Source organism: Dryobates pubescens, chromosome 6 (assembly GCF_014839835.1).
Source record: "Dryobates pubescens isolate bDryPub1 chromosome 6, bDryPub1.pri, whole genome shotgun sequence".
Lineage (NCBI taxonomy): Eukaryota > Metazoa > Chordata > Aves > Piciformes > Picidae > Dryobates > Dryobates pubescens.
In genome coordinates this window covers 6,890,991-6,911,515 of record NC_071617.1, presented here as the reverse complement: position 1 = coordinate 6,911,515, position 20,525 = coordinate 6,890,991, and the positions used below count along the sequence as shown (strand labels likewise).

The following is a 20,525-nucleotide window of genomic DNA, read 5'->3' as shown; positions in this document are numbered from 1 at the left end:
TTTTCTGGTAAAGTGCTTCAAGCCTGTTGTACAGGAACTGCTCTAACTTTCTGGCTCTTCTAAGCAAGAAGAGCTGCTAACTCAGTTTCCAGATTTATGCAGTGCTGGCCCCTCTGCTGGAGCAGCTACCATATGTGTGCCTCTTTTTCCCCTCCTTAGCAACAGTGATATTTCCAGAGCTACAAGTTGGACACTTACTCTGTCATGACTGATTAACAGCCTGACTTTTTCCTAGTTGTATATCAAATCCAGATGACTTTCTTGTTTACTCCAACTGAAGCATGTTGCTTTTTGCAGTGAACGTTAAGAAATGTCCATGAAGCACAGGCATTAAGTGGAGGTGTGGAAGTGGAGGAAACCTTTCAAAATGAAAATCTAGGGCAAGGTCTTAGGATTTAATTTGGAGTAAATACATGCAGGTGTTAGTTGCATTTTTTTGTAGATCCATTGTTGATTCAGAAAACTATTTCTTCTCTGTTGATCATTTAATAAGGTGTAAATCATGCTATCAACTATAGCATCTTTATGCAGAGTATTAATTTCCCACATCTGCCTTAGACAGTTATGAAATGAATGCAGTATCTTTAGTTTAGTAGACAATGCACATGGCAAAACCTCAAGATGTGTACACCAGGATGGATATAGCCTTAATCTGAGCCTACTTTGAGCAAGAGGTTGTGCTAAGACACCCAGAGGTCCATTTGTGCCTGAATTCTTGTATAATTCTCCTTTAATTTTCACAGCCCTTAAAGAATGGAATGGAATGGAATGGAATGGAATGGAATGGAATAGAATAGAATACAATACAATACAATTAACCAGGTTGGAAAAGACCTTCAAGATCATCAAGTCCAACCTGTCATCCAACACCATCCAATCAACTAAACCATGAAAGCATAAATGCAGGACTCTGATACAATCCTTGATTAAACAATAGAATCACAGTATCATTAAGGTTGGAAAAGACCTTTAAGATCATTATTATTAAGATTAATGCTGTCTACAACTACCTGAAGAGAGTTTGTAGCCAGGTGGAGGTTGGTCTCGTCTCCCAGGCAACCAGCACCAGAACAAGAGGACAAAGTCCCAAGCTGCACCAGGGGAGGTTTAGGCTGGATGTTAGGAAGAGATTCTTCCCAGAAATAGTAATTGGCCATTGGAATGTGCTGCCCAGGGAGGTGGTGGAGTCACTGTCACTGGAGGTGTTTAGGAAGAGACTGGATGAGGCACTTGGTGCCATGGTTTAGTTGATTAGATGGTGTTGGATGATAGGTTGGACTTGATGGTCTCAAAGGTCTCTTCCAACCTGGTTAATTCTGTTCTGTTCTGTTCTGTTCTGTTCTGTTCTGTTCTATTCTATTCTATTCTATTCTATTCTATTCTATTTTATTCTATTCTATTCTGATTCAGTAACTCAGATTTTCTAATGGTTCTGCTGTCACCTGAGCTGGGACATTTTTTCATACATGAAGAGGAAGGCTTTGCTTTGTGTTTAGTCCTTGTGGACATGATTGTTGAGGGTTAAGGTGCAAAAGCACTAGAAGCAGAGCTTGGTTAACTTGCTTTTGTTGGTGGTCAATCTTCATGTAGAACTGGACTTTGTATACTGTGACTTGGAAGTCAGACCATAGTCTATTATTGTAATTACTGCAATGGAAGAATCATGGTGGGATCAAGGTCATGATAAATATGTTAACAATATTGTTCGTGGCATTTAGTTCTATGTGGTCTTGTATGCATTGCCCAGGAGAGTGAGCATTGCTAGAGTGTCAGCTCATCTGGAGAGTTCATGGGTTTTTTCTTAAGAGTTCATTTTATGGCTAGAAAGGGAGCATATAAACAAACTACAGAATCTCAGAGTTGGAAGGGACCTCAAAGATCATCCAGTTTCAACCCCTCTGCTGTGGGCAGGGACACCTCACACTACATCAGGTTGCTCACAGCCACATCCAGCCTGGCGTTAGAAACCTCCAGAAACCACCTCCCTAGGCAACCTGTTCCAGTGTCTCACCACCCTCATGATAAAGAACTTCTTCTTAATACCCAATCTGAATCTACCCACATCTAGTTTTGCTCCATTCCCCCTAGTCCTATCACTATCTGACATCCTGAAAGGTCCCTCCCCAGGTTTCTTGTAGGTTCCCTTCAGATACCGGAAGGCCACAATAAGGTCTCCTCGGAGCCTTCTCTTCTCTATTAAGACGTTTGATACTTATTGTCTGTATTAAACCTGCAGGGAAAAAACCCTGAACAATTCTGATTTTGTTCTGTAGGTGGATATTCCAACTATTGTAACAAAGAAAATGCTCAAGGCAGCAATGAAACACATCGAAGTGATAGCCAAGGCCCGGCAGAAAGGTAATACAAAGACAGGGTGCTGTCAGTTTCAAAGGACAAGTGTTAATGGGGGTTTTTTGCATGTTTGTTATTTTATTTGCTGAGTATTTGAATCCTTACTGCCTTCCCTTTAAACAAAAAAAATGACTCTCCTTTTGCATTTTCCTTCTGGAGGCTGCAGCGACAAATAGGGAAAAAAACTGTCATGCAAGTAGTCTCTTGGTTTTGATCTTCTTTTCCTCACCTTGCAAATACTGAACTTCTTTCTCTGTGTGGTAATCAAGAATGTGTGGGGGTTTTTTTCATTCTCTTCAAAGCAATCAAGAGCTTGAAGTTTTTCTTCTGCATTTCAAATGAGAATTATAAATGAAAGGATTTGCATGTCCATGCATTGTACTGGGACTATTATTAGCTAGAGTAGTCTGCACACAAACATGAGCAGTTGGTGGAGTTGTTCAATATGTTGAAAAGTTAAGGTTGTGTTTATATATATATAATATATATATATATCAATTTAAGAAGGACATTGAGACACTTGAACATGTCCAGAGAAGGGCAACAAAGCTGGGGAGGGGTTTGGAGCACAGCCCTGTGAGGAGAGGCTGAGGGAGCTGGGGTTGTTTAGCCTGGAGAAGAGAAGGCTCAGGGCAGACCTTATTGTTCTCTGCAACTGCCTGAAAGGACGTTGTGGACAGGTGGGGGTTGGTCTCTTCTCCAAGGCAACCAGCACCAGAACAAGAGGACACAGTCTCAAGCTGTACTGAGGGAGATTTGGGCTGGAGGTGAGGAGAAAGTTCTTCCCAGAAAGAGTAATTGGCCCTTGGAATGTGCTGCCCAGGGAGGTGGTGGAGTCACCATCCCTGGAGGTGTTCAAGAGGGGACTGGATGTGGCAGTTGAAGCCATGGTTTAGTTAGTCATGAGGTGTTGAGTGACAGGTTGGACTTGATGATCTCTGAGGTCTTTTCCAACCTTATTGATTCCATGATTGTATGAAATACAGTTCTATGATTCTATAAGCCAGGGAGAGACTTTAAGCAGTAACATACTTGATTATTATCCAATTAAAACTATCTTCACAAGCCTAATGTAAAAACTGTATTGGCTGCACGTGGAGAATAGAACACTTGCTGCTAGAATATAGTTATCTTTATTTTTCTCATTGGCTGTGTTCCACAGGGCTGTATCTCCTAAATGTGGTTTCTTTCAACTTTTAAGGATAGATGTTTACTTTCCCCAGAGTCATGAACTTTCCTCCCTTCCCTCAAAACATCTGCTTGATAAGCCATAAATACTCGCCATTGGTCCTGCGAGGAGTGGGTGTGAGGAACACGAATAATTAGACATAGTGTGAGCACATTAGATGTTTTTCATGGCACAAGGACAATTTCAAGATACTAGGTTATCTTACATGGCTGTGTATGCCAAATTCCATACTTCTTTTGTGTGCTGCTAGGGGAAACTTTCCTTAGCAGAAATCAGAGCACTCGATGTAAAATGTACAGCAGTGAAAAACACAGCCATTTTCTGCTGAGTTTTAAGGGAGACTTGTTTCTTGAGCTGAAAATCACTTTTAGTAGCACTTGCTAGTAAATGTTGTTAAACCAGCCACGTGTAATGTGTTGTTCAGAGGCAGCTTTCAGGCTGGTAGTTGAGCCTGGCTTATTTTCTATATCCCTTTTCATCGAGTCATAGAATCAATAAGGTTGGAAAAGACCTCAAAGATCATCAAGTCCAACCTGTCACCCAAGATCTCATGGCTTCAAGTGCCACATCCAATCCCTTTCTGAGCACCTCCAGGGACAGTGACTCCACCACTTCTCTGGGCAGCCCATTCCAATGGCCAACAAGTCTTTCTGTGAAGAACTTTCTCCTCACCTTGAGGAGAAAGCCCCTGGCACAGCTTGAGACTGTGTCTTCTTGTTCGGGTGCCGATTGCCTTGGAGAAGAGACCAACCCCCACCTGGCTACAACCTCCCTTCAGGTAGTTGTAGACAGCAATAATAAGGTCTCCCCTGTGCCTGCTCTTCTCCAGGCTAAACAACCCCAGCTCCCTCAGCCTCTCCTCACAGGGCTGTGCTCAAGGCCTCTCCCCAGCCTCGTTGCCCTTCTCTGGGCACATTCAAGAGTCTCAGTGTCCTTCTTAAATTGAGTAGCCCAGAACTAGACATAGTACTGAAGGTGTGGGAGTGTTATGGTTTTAAGACCACAGAGATACAAAAGTCCTCCAAAGGCCAGACAGTCTAGGGGGTGGACTCAGGATATTCCAATTACTTGTTATTTCATCTCATCATCCTGCAGTCTCTTTATAGACAGACATCACAGTCTGTTCTCCCTCCATTCTCCCTTCTCTCTGCTCCCCTCCAATGTGGCAGCTCTTATCTCTGTGGTAGCACGGGGGAGTTTGGGGCCTTTTGCAACCTTGGGCAGACTAATGTCTTGCTATGCAATTTCAGTCTGATGTGGAGGGACATTGAGGCCTGATCAAGGCGTGGTGCATCCAGCCTGGGGGGAAATTGAGGCCTGATAGAACTGTCCTGGGTGGGGGGGTGGCAGAGTTTGGCCAGCTCCTGGGCTGGCTGAGGCTATGTGTGGGGGCCAGTTTTGAAGGTTTTGGCTTGGTACTCCTAGGTGGGCCTAATTTGTGTATATATTCCTCTTTATCCTCAGTACCTGTTGTATTTCCTGTATATATTTGTAAATAACATTCGTATTTAACCTCCAATTCCCTGCAAGTGTTTTTATTTCACTCCCTGGGGGGGAAAATACCTTTCTGTCCTGTTGCCCTGGGCAGCTTGTGGCTCACACGTGGGCAGGGAGCATTTCCTTTTTCCCTTCTCTTCTTATTCTTTTGTCTCTTAGTAATCTGTCACAATTTGCACAGACACCTCCATGAGTCATTACCTGTCCTTGGCAGGGAGCTCATTCCTCCTCTCTGCCTTTACTGACTTCAACTAGACAGTTTTATCAGGCAATATACATTCCCTCATTACCCATATCAGTTGATAGCACTCATGGTTTCTTGGTTGCAAAGGTTGCTTCTGTACTAACATTCAGTGTGCTGGAAACAAACTGAAACCTTCTGGATCACAGGTATGTATTAGGTACAGTGTGTGCCTGGTATGGCTCTTGGCATGAGGCTGTGCCAGGTTGCTAGGGCAGCTAGCTAGCTGTGATTTATTACAGCTCATGTCTTGCTTTTGAAGTGGTTTGAAAGAGTGTAACTTTATTGCTTCTAATTAATATGTGTAGCTTTTAATCTGATAGAGCAGATATTCTTTCAACCCCATACAGCTGCTTACAGCATTCTTGCAGATCCTCATCCTGGCTTTGATTTGATTTGTGCTGTGTTTAAATTACATACTTCATCGTGGTTTGTTGGGTTTTGTAATGTTCTAAGCAGGAAACAGATCTAACAGGCTTGAATAAAAGTTTTAAGTTAATTTCAAATTGAGTTGTAGACAAGTCAATAGGCAGAAGAATGATAAATGGGAGACTCTGAAGGAGGTGAGGTAAAAAGCAAGTAGAGGAAGACTTTGGGCAATGCAGTGTTTTAGAAGAATCAAGATGTTGAGTTCTTTAATAATTAGATATGAGAAAACATTCTGGAAGTCATGCATGCTGCAATTGTTTGGTGAAGGAATTCCTGTTTCAATGTGAGGTTTAATTTTTACATAGCCTTCAAAGTCTAAGCCAAGGTTCTCTGGTGGAGTTTCAACACTGTATGCTTTTGGCAGTTGTGTATGTACTGAAAGTATGAACTTTTTAGCTTAAATGAGAAGGCTTTCATTTCACAATAAGAAAAAGCTGAAATAACACATAATACCTCTTTTGAATTACAGTAAAAAATGCAGAATTTTTACAGCAAGCTGCTCTAGAGGAATATGGACCAGAACTCCACGTTGCCTTGAGAAGCCGAAGAGATGAACTTCACTACTTAAGAAAACTTACTGAGCTTCTTTTCCCTTATATTTTACCCCCAAAGTCAACAGAGTGCAGGTACAGAAATTACTTGGAATTGCATTCTTTAAAGTATCTCCATACTGTTGTAGCACAATCATTAGGGGAACTGAAAGTGTAAACTGCAGAGTCATCCTCCTCATCCCTCCCACTTATCCCCTTGTGTATGAGTTGGGTTTAGTTTTGTTTGGGGTTGTTTTTTTAATTAGTCTTAAAATATTGTAGCATTAAGGTGTTCCTATATAACATAGAATAGAATGGAATGGAATAGAATGGAATGGAATAGAATGGAATGGAATAGAATGGAATAGAATAGAATGGAATAGAATGGAATCGAATAGAATGGAATAGAATAGAATGGAATAGAATAGAATAGACCAGGTTGGAAGACACCTTCAATATCATTGTGTCCAACCTATCATCCAACACCACCTAATCAACTAAACCATGCAACCAAGCATCCTGTCAAGCCTCGTCCTGTATATATATAATGAAATATTACAGGCTGGACAGATGGGCAGAGTCAGGATGGCATTCAACAAGTCCAAGTGCCAGGTGCTGCACTTTGGCCACAACAACCCCATGCAGTGCTACCGGCTGGGGTCAGAGTGGCTGGAGAGCAGCCAGGCAGAAAAGGACCTGGGGGTACTGGTGGATAGTAGGCTGAACATGAGCCAGCAGTGTGCCCAGGCAGTCAAGGCGGCCAATGGCAGCCTGGCCTGCATCAGGAACAATGTGGCCAGCAGGAACAGAGAGGTCATTGTGCTCAGCACTGGTTAGGCTGCACTGTGCGTACTGCGTCCAGTTCTGGGCTCCTCAATATAGGAAGGACATTGAGACTCTTGAATGTGTCCAGAGAAGGGCAATGAGGTTGGGGAGAGGCCTCGAGCACACAGCCTGTGAGGGGAGGCTGAGGGAGCTGGGATTGTTTAGCCTGGAGAAGAGGAGGCTCAGGGGAGACCTTATTGCTGTCTACCTTAAGGGTGGTTGTGGCCAGGTGGGGTTGGTCTCTTCTCCCAGGCAACCAGTACCAGAACAAGAGGACACAGTCTCAAACTGCACCAGGGGAAGTTTAGGCTTGAGATGAGGAGAAAGTTCTTCACAGAGAGAGTTGTTAGCCATTGGAATGTGCTGCCCAGGGAGGTGATGGAGTCCCCATCCCTGGAGGTGTTCAAGAGGGGATTGGATGTGGCACTTGGTGCCATGGTTTAGTAGTCATGAGGTCTTGGGTGACAGGTTGGACTTGATGATCTTTGAGGTTTCTTCCAACCTTGTTGATTCTATGAGTCTATGAAATTATTAAATGCTAAATTATTGCATGCTAAAATATTTCCCAGTATAAAAGATGAAGGCATTGGAAACTTCACTTCAAAAATGATGTAATGTCATTTTGATTCTGATAATGTTTTCATTTTCTGGTCTTTTAATTAAATTTTCTTCTTTTTTTCCAGATCCCTGGCTCTGCTGATAAGAGAGATTCTGCCTGGTTCTGTTTTTCTTCCCTCCATGGATTTCTTAGCTGATCCTGTAAGACTTACCACAGAGGAATAATCTTCATTTATTCAGCATTGCTTTTGTTCTGTGAAGTGTGATGTGGTAAAGCAAATGATTAGTTGCTTGCACATTTTGACTGGGTAAAAGAAAAAGAAATCTTGTGACCAATTTATTACTATTATTGATATAATAATAGTAATAATAATAGTAATAATAATAATAATAATAGTTGTTATTACTATTATTATTTAAAATACTGTATTGGCATTCTCTCTTAAGAATGTATTTTTAATTAAAGACTAGATTTCCTGCTAAATGGGAGGAAGCTATGCTAGTAGAAACATATTCAAGTTGCTATTGCTACATTAGAGCAAGGGCTCAGTGCCTTGAATTCTAACTGCATGTCTTTTTATAGCAGTCTAAGTGACCAAGCCTGTTTTGTAGCTGCTGGAGCGTGTCCAGAGAAGGGCAACAAAGTTGGTGAGGGGTTTGGAACACAAGCCCTATGAGGAGAGACTGAGGCAGCTGGAGCTGCTTAGCCTGGAGACTCAGGGGTGACCTTATTGCTGTCTATAACTACCTGAAGGGAGGTTGTAGACAGGCAGAGGTTGGTCTCTTCTCCCAGGCAACCAGCACCAGAGCAAGAGGACACAGTCTCAAGCTGCACCAGGGGAGGTTTAGTCTGGAGGTTAGGAGGAAGTTCTACACAGAGAGAGTGATTGCCCATTGGAATGGGCTGCCCGAGGAGGTGGTGGAGTCACCATCATTGGTGGTGTTTAGGAGGAGACTTGATAGGGTGAAGATTGAACACTGCCAGCTTTGATTTGATTTGTGCATGTATTTTAATAGGCAAAATTGCATTCCTTGGGGAGGTGTCACCTAGCTGCAAGCGGAAAGTACTGTAGGTGTTTGAAGTATCAGTAGTTCATTAGATCTGCACTAACAATAAAGATGCTTTGTAAAGCTTTCCTCCACTGGGTAGAGAATGCTTCTCTATAGGTCTCTTCAGAAATTTCAGTACTTGTAAACACCTGACATGTAAACACCTGAAGTGACTGTTGAAGGTCAATTCTCAAACAAGTGATCACAGGATGACAGGATGTTAGGGACTGGAAGGGACCTCTGGAGATAACTTTGAGTCCAACCACCCTGCCAGAGCAGGACCATGTAATTTAGTGTAGGCTGCACAGGAACACATCCAGATGGGTCTTGAAAGTCTCCAGAGAAGTTGACTGCACAACCTCTCTGGGCAGCCTGTTCCAGTGCTCTGTGACCCTCACAGTGGAGAAGTTCCTCCTCGTGTTGAGGTGGAACCTCCTGTGCTGTAGTTTGTATCCATTGCCCCTTGTCCTATCACAAGATGCAACAGAGAAGAGCCTGTCCCCTCCCTCTTGACACCCAGCTCTCAGATACTTATTTACATTTATTAAATCCCCTCTCAGTCTACTCTTCTCCAGACTAAACAGCCCCAGGTTCTCAGCCTCTCCTCACAGGGCAATGCTCCAGTCCCTTAATCATCCTTGTAGCCCTCTATTGGACTCTCTGAAGTAGATCCCTGTCCCTCTTCTGTGGGGAGCCCAGAACTGGATGCAATATTCCAGGTGGAGCCTCACTGGGGCAGAGCTGAGGGGGAGGAGAACCTCCCTCGATCTGCTGGACACACATTGGCAGGCTTTGGTTTTAAAAGTACTAGTATACTCACAGGTTTAAACCTGGGCATAACATAGCTGTGAAATTATTTTCACCTACTTTGTTGAGCTTCTTTAGAATTAATGTTGCATTGTATTTCCTCTCAGGACACCGTCAACCATTTGCTGCTGATCTTCATTGACGATAGCCCTGTGAGTACTGGCAAAGTTCAAAGAGTAGCAGTTTGTTCACCCACTTCAGGAAACTTTCTTACCCAAATGTCTCTTACCATTTTTTGTGCAGCCTGAGAAAGCAACTGAACCTACTTCATCCCTGGTTCCATTCCTTCAGAAATTCGCAGAGCCAAGAAATAAAAAACCATCTGTAAGCAAAGGCAACTTTTATGTCCTTCCCTGTTCTGACTAAGTTTCTTACTTTACCTGCTGCTCTTTTTTTGGTGCAATTCTTGACATTATTTGTGGACCAAATAAAAGTTTGCAGATTGGATGACTGCTTTTTTACCTGCTCAGGTACTGAAACTGGAGCTAAAGGAGATCAGGGATCAGCAAGACCTTTTGTTTCGGTTTATGAACTTCTTGAAGCAGGAAGGGGCAGTCCATGTGCTGCAGTTCTGCCTGACTGTAGGTAAGATTGCATACTTGTGCTGAGGTATGTTTAATGATTTGTTTGTTTATTGTTCATTTAATGATGTGTTTAATGATTGAGAGAGTTTGGGCTATTCAGTCTAGAGAAGAGGAGGCTCTGAGAAGACCTAATTGTGGCCTTGCAGTATCTTAGGGGGGCCTACAAGAAAGCTGGGGAGGGACTTTTTAGGGTGTCAGGTAGTGATAGGACTAGGGGGAGTGGAACAAAACTAGAAATGGGTAGATTCAGATTGGATGTTAGGAATTGGATGTCCCCATGAGGGTGGTGAGACACTGGAACAGGTTGCCCAGGGAGGTGGTGGAAGCCCCATCCTTATAAGTTTTTAAGGCCAGGTTGGATGTGTCTCAGGGCAATCTGATCTAGAGTGAGGTGTCCCTGCCCATGGCAGGGGGGTTGGAACTGGATGATCCTTGAGGTCCCTTCCAACCCTGACAATTCTGTGATCTTCCAAAACTTGAACTATTTGCATGCTGAAGTGAATATTCACTCCAGCACTAGGCAGTATTGTTAAGCAAGAAATTACATTTCAGGATTTGTGTTCCCTTCACTGTGTCCTCATTCTTGAATGCTAATCCTGGCAACATTAATGTTGGCATTGACCTATAGGTCTTAATTGCATTTATGTTTACTGATAAAAGTTGTACAGTTAAAAACAGAATATTCTTGTAAGGAGAAAGTTCTGGCCACTGGTACGAGGTGCAGTTACCTTTATTTAGTATGTGCTTACTGAGTGTTTGTAAAACTTCTCATGTTCCTTGAGCTCTAAAATTCTGCCTTCTGTAGAGAACAGAAATGTATGAGGGTAGTGGAACACTGGAATAGGTTGCCAAGGGAGGTGGTTTAGGCCCTTTCCTTGGAGATATTCAAGGTCAGGCTTGGCATGGCTCTGGGCAACCTGATCTAATGGATGATGTCCCTGTTCTATGATCCTGTAACAGGAATGTTGAAAGTGTGGAAACTTTCAATTCAGTAATCTCTGCTTTGGTTATGAGGCATGCATTTAGATTTGCCATTCCATAAGTATCAATTGAAAAACCTTCTACTTCCAACTCAAGGTTTCTGTGAAGTTTCTCTGAGTTAGAGTGGTTTATTGTAAGTTTTTTGGTCAGCTAGTAGTGAAGTGCTGACTTACCAAAATAATGTTGGGGTTTTTTTGGTTTTAGCAAACAAGTTAGAGCCATGTTGCAAAGGAAATAACAAATGTCTTCATATAGAACCATGGAATCAGTCAGGGTTGGAAGGGAAGGATAGGATGGGATAGGATGGGATGGGATGGGATGGGATGGGATGGAATGGAATGGAATGGAATGGAATGGAATAGAATAGAATAGAATAGAATAGAATAGAATAGAATAGAATAGACCAGACCAGACCAGACCAGACCAGACCAGACCAGACCAGGTTGGAAGAGAACTTCAAGATCATCAAGTCCAACCTATCATCCAACACCATCTAATCAACTAAACCATGCAACCAAGCACCCTATCAAGTCTCCTCCTGAACATCTCCAACCCCCCTGCCATGGGCAGGGACACCCCACACTAGATCAGGCTGGCCAGAGCCTCATCCAGCCTGGGCTTAAACACCTCCAGGGACGGTGCCCCAACCACCTCCCTGGACAACCCATTCCAGGGCTTCACCACTCTCACGGTGAAGAACTTCTTCCTCACCAGCCTGAATCTCCCCACCTCCAGGTTCATTCCATTCCCCCTAGTCCTATCACTACCTGAGATCCTGAGAAGTCCCTCCCCAGCCTTCTTGAAGGCCCCCTTCAGATACTGGAAGGCCACAATTAAGTCACCTCAGAGCCTTCTCTTCTCCAGACTGAACAGCCCCAACTCTTTCAGTCTGTCCTCGTAGGAGAGGTGCTCCAGCCCTCTGCTCAGCCTCGTGGCCCTTCTCTGGACACCTTCCAGCACATCCAGAGAAGGGCAACAAAGCTGGGGAGGGGTCTGTAGTACAGCCCTGTGAGGAGAGGCTGAGGGAGCTGGGGTTGCTTAGCCTGGAGAAGAGGAGGCTCAGGGATGACCTTATTGCTCTCTACAACTACCTGAAGCGAGTTTGTAGCCAGGTGGGGATTGGTCTCTTCTCCCAGGAAACCAGCACCAGAACAAGAGGACACAGTCTTGAGCTGTGCCAGGGGAGGTTTAGGCTGGCTGCTAGAAAGAAGTTCTTCATAGAGTGATTGGCCATTGGAATGTGCTGGCCAGGGAGGTGGTGGAGTTACCATCACTGGAGGTGTTTAGGAAGAGACTGTATGGGGTGCTTGGTGCCATGGTTTAGTTGATTAGATGGTGTTGGATGATAGGTTGGACTCGGTGGTCTCAAAGGTCTTTTCCAGCCTGGTTAATTCTATTCTATTCTATTCTATTCTATTCTATTCTATTCTATTCTATTCTATTCCTATTCCTATTCCTATTCCTATTCTATTCTATTCTATTCATCATTTCCTTCCTTCTAAACGTCTCTTGCGGTCTCATAGGTAGCAAATCTGTGTGTTAGGTTTTAAAACAAAGAATGAGACTTAGCTTTCTTATGTTATGCTGTCCCAAACTGTCTACTGTAGGTAGTTCATCACTTGATAGAAATGTTTTGGGTCAGAAAATATTGAGGAAAATAAACAGAGAAACCCAGAAGGGTCTTGGCAGACTGTCTTTGAAGAAGTTTCTGTCTATTAATTGAAAAATGAGTGAAACACTACCTTATTTTTCCCTTCTTTCTGGTCAGTGGTCATGAGGTCTTGGGTGACAGGTTGGACTTGATGATCTTTGAGGTCTCTTCCAACCTTATTGATTCTATGGTTCTATAAGTTGATGCTAGAGCTTGCCTCAAGATGATGTCTGCTGAGTTGATCAATAATTGCATTTTCTTTACTTCTCAGAGGAATTCAACGACCGAATTTTGCGACCCGAGCTGTCAGATGCCGAAAAGATGTCTCTTCATGAGGAAGTACAGAAGATTTACAAAACTTATTGTTTGGATGAAAGCATTGACAAAATTAGATTTGACCCTTTCATTGTGGAAGAGATTCAAAGAAGTAAGTTTGAATTTGTGGCGTGGGCTTAAGGCACCGGGATGTCTTAAACCATAGAGTGCAGACTTCCTGCTATCTCTTTATAAGCTGGCTGTATGGCCAGCTCTTTCTCTTTTCTCTCTGCTCCTGGGAATGTGTGAGCTTTTGTCTCTGTTTTGGAGGAGGATTTGGGGCCTATCTGTGGCCTTGAGTGGCCTTGCTAATTTTTGTTTTTTCTATGCAGTTCTGGCCTGTTTGGGCCAATGTGGCTGTGGGGGCAGAAAAGAGCACTGAGGCCTGGGTATTAAGGCATGGCTGGGAATGTGTTTTTTTCTTGGTATGTGGGGATTGGTCTCTTTTCCCAGGCAGCCAGCACCAGAACATGAGGACACAGTCTCAAGCTGCACCAGGGGAAGTTTAGAATACATAGAATAAACCAGGTTGGAAGAGACCTTCAAGATCATCGCGTCCAACCTATCAACCAATCCAACACCACCTAAACAACTAACCCATGGCACCAAGCACCCCATCAAGTCTCCTCCTGAAAACCTCCAATGACGGCGACTCCACCACCTCCCCAGGCAGCCCATTCCAATGTGCAATCACTCTCTCTGTATAGAACTTCTTCCTAACATCCAACCTGAACCTCCCCTGGCGCAGCCTGAGACTGTGTCCTCTTGTTCTGGCACTGGCTGCCTGGGAGAAGAGACCAACATCCATCTGTCTACAACCTCCCTTCGGGTAGTTGTAGAGACTAATAAGGTCACCTCTGAGTCTCCTCTTCTCCAGGCTAAGCAACCCCAGCTCCCTCAGCCTGTCCTCGTAGGGCTTGTGTTCCAAACCCCTCATCAACTTTGTTGCTCTTCTCTGGACTCGTTCCAGCAAGAGTGACTGGCCACTGGAATGTGCTGCCCACGGAGGTGGCGGAGTCCCTGTCCCTGGAAGTGTTGAAGAGGGGATTGGATGTGGCACTTGAAGCCATGGTTTAGTTAGTCATGAGGTGCTGGGTGATAGGTTGGACTTGATGATCTCTGAGGTCTTTTCCAGCCTTGTTGATTCTGTGATTCTCACAGTCTTAAAAATTGCTATGCCCTTGTTTTTGTGCTTAAGTCAGGATATTTCTATTTGCCAAACTTACAGTAATTTCCAAAGCAATCACAAGCTCAGATCAAAAAACTCCCAAACTTTATATAGCAATATATATATCCCTCCATCTGTAACTTACTTTTTTTTTCTAATAGTTGCTGAAGGTCCATATCTGGATGTTGTGAAACTTCAAACCATGAGGTGTCTTTTTGAAGCTTACGAGCACGTGCTTTCTCTACTGGAGAACGTTTTTACTCCAATGTTCTGTCACAGTGACGAGGTAAGTGGGAAAGTTTGGAAGAATACTCTTTAAACAAGAATCTCTTTTTTTATTTGTTGTTCAACACAACTTCAACAGAATTAGAAAACACCACCCCCACCCCCAAAACAGAGACAAACAAAAAATCCACACTTTTTGTGTGTGTGTGTTTGGGGGTTTTTTGTTGACTTTTTAAATTGTTTGGGGTTTTTCTTTTTTCTTTTGTTTTTCCTTTTCTTTTTTCCCCTTTTTTCCCTTTATTTTTTCTTTTTTTCTCTCTATTTTTCTTTTTTTGTCTCTATTTTTCTTCTTTTCCTTTTTTTTTTCCCTTTATTTTTTCTTTTTCTTCCTTTATTTTTTCTCCTTCTTTAATTTTACTTTTTTCTTTACTATTTAATTTTTTTCCTTTTTACTTTTTTGTTTCTTTTTGTTTCTTTCCTTTTTACTTTTTCTTTGCTTTTTACCTCTTTCTTCTTCTTTGCTTTTTACCTCTTTCTTCTATTTCCTTCTCACTTTTTTCCTTCTTTTTTCCTTTTTTTCTTTCTCTCTTTTTTCTTTCTTTTTTCCTTCTCTCTTTTTTCCCCTCTCTCTTTTTCCCCTCTCTCTGTTATGCCCTCTCACTATTATGCCCTTTCTCTTTTAGCCTCTCTTTTTTCCCCCTCTCTCTTTTTTCCCCCTCTCTCTTTTTTCCCCCTCTCTCTTTTTTCCCCCTCTCTCTTTTTTCCCCTCTTTTTCCCCCTCTCTCTGTTTTCCCCCTCTCTCTGTTTTCCCCCTCTCTCTGTTTTCCCCCTCTCTCTGTTTTCCCCCTCACTTTTTAAATGTGAAAACTTCTATCACTGCCATTAAAAAGTCCACTCTACCCCTTCTTTTGTGATTGAAAAGTTGGTTTAAAAGTCATCTGTGTGGTATCCATGGAACACTCTCAGGAATCTCTTCATTTTTACTTTTTAATGGTAAAGTTACAAAGGTATTGTTTAGATGCCTTCAACTTTGTGCATTCCAGTTTAGCCAGATTTGGCAATGACGGAGGTGATTGGAATCAATACAGCTGACCAATATGATCAGGTATTGATCCTTTATTGTTCCAGTATTGCAGGCCTATGGTAGCAAGGGAACTGCTACAATTTACATAACCTTGGTGTGCCTTGTTGGCATGGACTCATTGGTCCCCTATGAGTGACCACACATCACACTATTATAGATTATTGGTCCAACTCCTGATGACACACGAGGTTTATTGATGCAGGTGCATGTCCTGTTGTCCCAAGATAACTTGCTATGTTTCTAGCTACCAGCATCTTGTTTTAGTTACAGTGCTGCAGGCACAGCACTGTTTTGGTACACTGGTAGCTGGCTCTGCACTTACGCTGAGCATGGCCTACCACCATGTCAGGCTCTAGGCCTGCGCTGCCAGATTGCTCACACTGCTCGTCACTGGCATTCCCACATTCCAGCAGCTAAAACTCAGGTGTCTGTTTTCAGGAAAGTCATTCAAAGTGATTTATTAGGAATTTAAGGTTGTTCTATTACTGGTTCTGAAAGGTAAACCCCCTAAAATCTCCATAATCCCCATACTGGGGCCACAGCTGCCTATAGCCTTCTAATAGGAAATCCTTTAGACACAGGGGTGAGGCTGAATTCTTGTCCCATTTTAGAGTTCATCTGTGTAAAATGGGTTGCACATTAGACTTCTGTTACTTCTTTGTGGCAGAATGTATTGACTTGTCCTGGGAATGGGTGCTTACCTTGCTTGGTGTTATGCCTAGTAGAGTCTGTTTCTCAAAATGGTTTTGGTGGTCCTCTTTCCTGTAACAGCTATAATGCTTCAGACTCCTGATATTTATTGATTTATTTGACAAGGAGCAATGGATGTGAGCTGCAGCACAGGAGGTTCCACCTCAACACAAGGGGGAACTTTTTTACTGTAAGGGTCACAGAGCACTGGAACAAGCTGCCCAGAGAGGTTGTGGAGTCTCCTTCTCTGGAGACTTTCAAGGCCTGTCTGGATGTGTTCCTCTGTGACCTGAGTAAGATTGTATGGTCCTGCTCTGGCAGCGGGGGTTGGACTCGATGATGTCTTTGGGTCCCTTCCAACCCCTGACAATCTGTGATCCTGTGATTTATTTTGACAAGGAGGAGACATGGATTTTGGGGTGTAGTTTTAGTTTTATTTCTGTCTTTTTTTTTTTCAATCCCAGGACTATGTAAAGTAAACTAAGTAACACTGGCAGCATGTATTTCAAATTTGACCTGTCCTTTTTCAGGTTAATATTCTAACTGCTAGATTATGGTCAGCTTGCCTTTTACTCCTGTTCCTGTTTCCTGAATTCTGCATAGTAACCCTTGCCTCAGTTAATCCAGTGTTTTCTTCTGATGCCTTATTTGTCTGTTGTAGTACTTCAGACACCTTTTAAGAGGAGCAGAGTCACCAACACGCAATTCAAAGCTGAACAGGTAGGATGGGTAAAACTTTTAAGCATTTTCCTTTGTCTCTTAATTGAAAGCATCTAAATATTAAACCACAGAAATTTTGCTGGTGCCTGATAGTAATTTGACTGAGTTTTTGACCACCTATTTTAATGTTGTAATGGGCAAGTTGCATGCTAAAGGAACAAACAATATTATGCAAGAGTTCTCTGTGCTTTGAAGTGGTTTGCATTAAAGAGTTTTAAAATGGGATGTAGTCTTCCCCCTTCAACAAAAAGGGGAATGGGAAAAATAATTATACATTGAGAATAAGATACATGGAAATTAAGTGGTGAGTTAATTCACTTCTAATACAGTTTTATTGGGCAGAGCTGGATTGTCTTGGATTTCAAGTCTTACAGGGGATAGGTGCAGTGTGCCTGTGTCTAACCAACCTGATCATGCAGTGAGCCTCTCCTCTTGTTATGGCAGGGAGGATTTGCCATTTCTAGGTCAAATGTGTTTTCTGTCTCCAAACTCTCCCAATTCACTGCAGAAATGTAGTGTTGGAAACTTTGTTTCTAGGTTTGCTCTATATACTTAAGAGTCCACCTTCAGGTTCCGTAGGGCCTGTGAAGAAGAGGAACATCTATGATATGAATGGGTGATCTTCCACTTTGTGCTTGTGTTGAGTAAGCTTGAGGTCTCATAATTTGTCTTTCATTTTATGCTGGATGGCTCAGTCATAGCCATAGCCCAACTGAATTGCTCTTATGGTCTAGGCAAGAAGAAAAACTTTAGTGCTACAGTCTTTTATTTAGATAGGCTTTTCTTTCTTGGTGTGAAATAAGCTTATCTTTCTTGGTGTGAAAGAAGATCCACTGCACTGTAGAAAATGCTAGCATTTATAATGTTAGATTATTCATCTAGAGGACTAACAGCACTTTAACTTTCTCTTTCATTAGAAATACACCTAGTAGCAGCCCACTTGATCTGTGCACCCCACTGTGAAGTGTTTTACTGTGAGATCCCTTTCTCTCTGCCTAATGTTTTTCAAACACTACATGATCTTTCTCTTCAATATATCCCCATGGGTGACATTTGATTCTGTAGTCTTTATAGCTCTTGTAGATCCAGGACTCAAGCTTTGGTGTCAGGCTTTCTCAGTTTGGTGCTAACAAGCTTCTGTGTCTTAACAAAGAGGCATGGAAGGCAGCTAGACCAAACTTCACTTCTCCCTTGTGTGATACTCCACTGGGAATGGTGATATTAAAGCACACTTCAGCTTCTGTCAAAGATGGCTACAGGATTTCATCCAGAGCTTTAAATCTGCTGTGATATCTTTCCCAAAATTATTCATGCCAGCAGTTGGAAGTATCCTGCATATACTTCTTAACTCTAGTTGAAGTATGCAAAAGGCAACAAAGCTGGTGAGGGGTTTGGAGCACAAGCCCTATGAGGAGAGGCTGAGGGAGCTGGGGGTGCTTAGGTTAGAGAAGAGGAGGCGCAGAGGAGATCTTACTGCTCTCCACAACTACCTGAAGGGAGGTTGTAGCCAGGTGGGGGTTGGTCTCTTCTCCCAGGCAACCAGCACCAGAACAAGAGGACACAGTCTCAAGCTGTGCCAGGGGAGGTTTAGGCTGGCTGTTAGGAAGAATTTCTTCACAGAAAGAGTGATTGGCCATTGGAATGTGCTGCCCAGGGATGTGGTGGAGTCACCATCACTAGAGGTGTTTAGGAAGAGACTGGATGAGGCACTTGGTGCCATGGTTCAGTTGATTAGATGGTGTTGGGTGATAGGTTGGACTAGATGATCTCGAAGGTCTTTTCCAACCTGATTAATTCTATTCTATTCTATTCTATTCTATTCTATTCTATTCTATTCTATTCTATTCTATTCTAATTTAGGTCACCTTCTTGGTGCTTTGCTGTGTAAAACAGAAAGAGTGAAATCACAGTCAGTCCCTACTTGGAGGTTTTGAACTGCATCTCTGGCTACAAAATAAGCAAACTGTGTTTGGGAACTGTTGCACCACGTTCTCCTGGGGGTCAAACAGCATCCATAGCATCACTGAAGATGTATCTGGTTTATATTTTAGAACAATTTAAATGCCTTAAGTATATCTGCTGGTTTCTGATATGAGATACTGAAGTGGTGCTTCAGTGATTATTTCCATGAAGCAGAGATCCTTTCTGAGGTCCTATCTGCAAGTAGTTTGCCTGTTGCTTTGGAGTTTCCCTCTGCAGTATCTGGTACAGACAGTCACTGCCAAGAGGGGAAAAAAATAAATTAAAAGAAGATGAGTTGCAGAATTATTCCAGATGTCATGCATGTGCACATGCCTTCTCCTGCCTTCTCTTCCTGTTCTAGCATTAATTCCAGTTGAGAGAAATTATATGTGAAGAGGTGGCTTTTGTTTTCCATATCTTTGATGCTTTGCTAGGAGCGCTGTGTGTGTACTGCCTAGATACTGCAGATTAGAAAGTCAGCTCAAGCAGTACCTAGGAAGTCCCAGTGGAATGTATATGTGGGTAATGTGTTGAATGATTTCACTTACTGTAAGACAAGAAAATTAAAGAGCAGTTTCCAGAAGACACAAGTGGGGAAAATAGAAAGAAGTGCCTATCTGCATGTGATTTCTGGTTTGGGTCACTTCTTTCAGCTGTACAAAATCATATCATAGCTTCCATTTGTGTAGTGATAGGACAAATAACGTGCTATGAAAATTGACAAGGTAGTAGATGAGAAGTCCCAAGTATTTCTGGAGTGTGAAGAAGTCACTCTGAGGATATTCTGATAACTTGATAACTACCTGGGACTGTCAACAGTTTCACTCCATAACCGATTCCTTTCCACCTAATCTTTAACGTGTGTGGCCAATGAAAAGTGCTGCTTGAAATTCCAGTTCTGACAATTTCATTCTGGATGTGTGGAAGAAAGGACAAGAATTCTCAATATTTATGTATTTGTAATGCACCACTACATTACTTAAAGATGTTTTGTGTTGGAAGTCAGGAAAAGGAAAGCTGTGATGTGATACAAAGTCCTGGATTTCTGCCTTGTTATTCCACACACCTCGAGCACACATGACAAGTAGAGGCTTCTTGGTTTCACATTGTTGGGATAGCAATAAAATTAAACTATTTTCCAAGTAAAGAACCAAGCAGAAAAGATACTGTTTTGGGAAGTGGTTAGGAGTCAAATGCACAGAATAAAGGCTGCAAACAGTTGTATGGGGTGTAATTGTTTGTCACCATCAGTTCCAACTTGGTAGGTTATGTTCCCAGTTTCCAGTTAACATGATTAATGACAGTGTGAGATGCCTTAGAATCAGTTACACTTGTGAAACAAAATCTAAAATGTGACTATTTTGTTCCCCTATCACTTTGTCCAGAATTCTGTAGCTCCAGTGAATTATAATCATGTGTGCAGTGACTGTGTTTGTCTTGATTGGAATTACTGAGTCGATGGCTGAGGCATTGGTTCCAAAACTCCCTTGGTTCCAGGCTATGTAAAAAAATCTTTGGATTGGCCAAGCAAACTAGATTCCACATGACTTCTGAACACAGGCTACAGAAGAAGCTGCCTGCTTGGCACTACAGCTAACTTAAAGAACAAAAGTCTGCTTGAAAGAGGCCAGTGCAGAGCCACAAAAACAATGGAGGGAGTGGAACAT

General features: G+C 42.6%; 1 protein-coding gene across 2 annotated transcripts in view; it reads left to right on the top strand.

The window, feature by feature from the left end:
- SNX14 (sorting nexin 14) overlaps nt 1–20,525 on the top strand; it is an 85,155-nt gene that overhangs the window by 27,542 nt on the left and 37,088 nt on the right. For both annotated transcript variants that reach the window (XM_054162566.1, XM_054162564.1), the window contains exons 7-15: nt 2,274–2,358; nt 6,178–6,334; nt 7,747–7,822; nt 9,586–9,630; nt 9,722–9,802; nt 9,949–10,063; nt 12,966–13,121; nt 14,339–14,463; nt 16,838–16,896. In XM_054162566.1, coding sequence (XP_054018541.1) covers nt 2,274–2,358; nt 6,178–6,334; nt 7,747–7,822; nt 9,586–9,630; nt 9,722–9,802; nt 9,949–10,063; nt 12,966–13,121; nt 14,339–14,463; nt 16,838–16,896 — 899 coding nt within the window. The remainder of the gene's footprint in view (nt 1–2,273; nt 2,359–6,177; nt 6,335–7,746; nt 7,823–9,585; nt 9,631–9,721; nt 9,803–9,948; nt 10,064–12,965; nt 13,122–14,338; nt 14,464–16,837; nt 16,897–20,525) is intronic.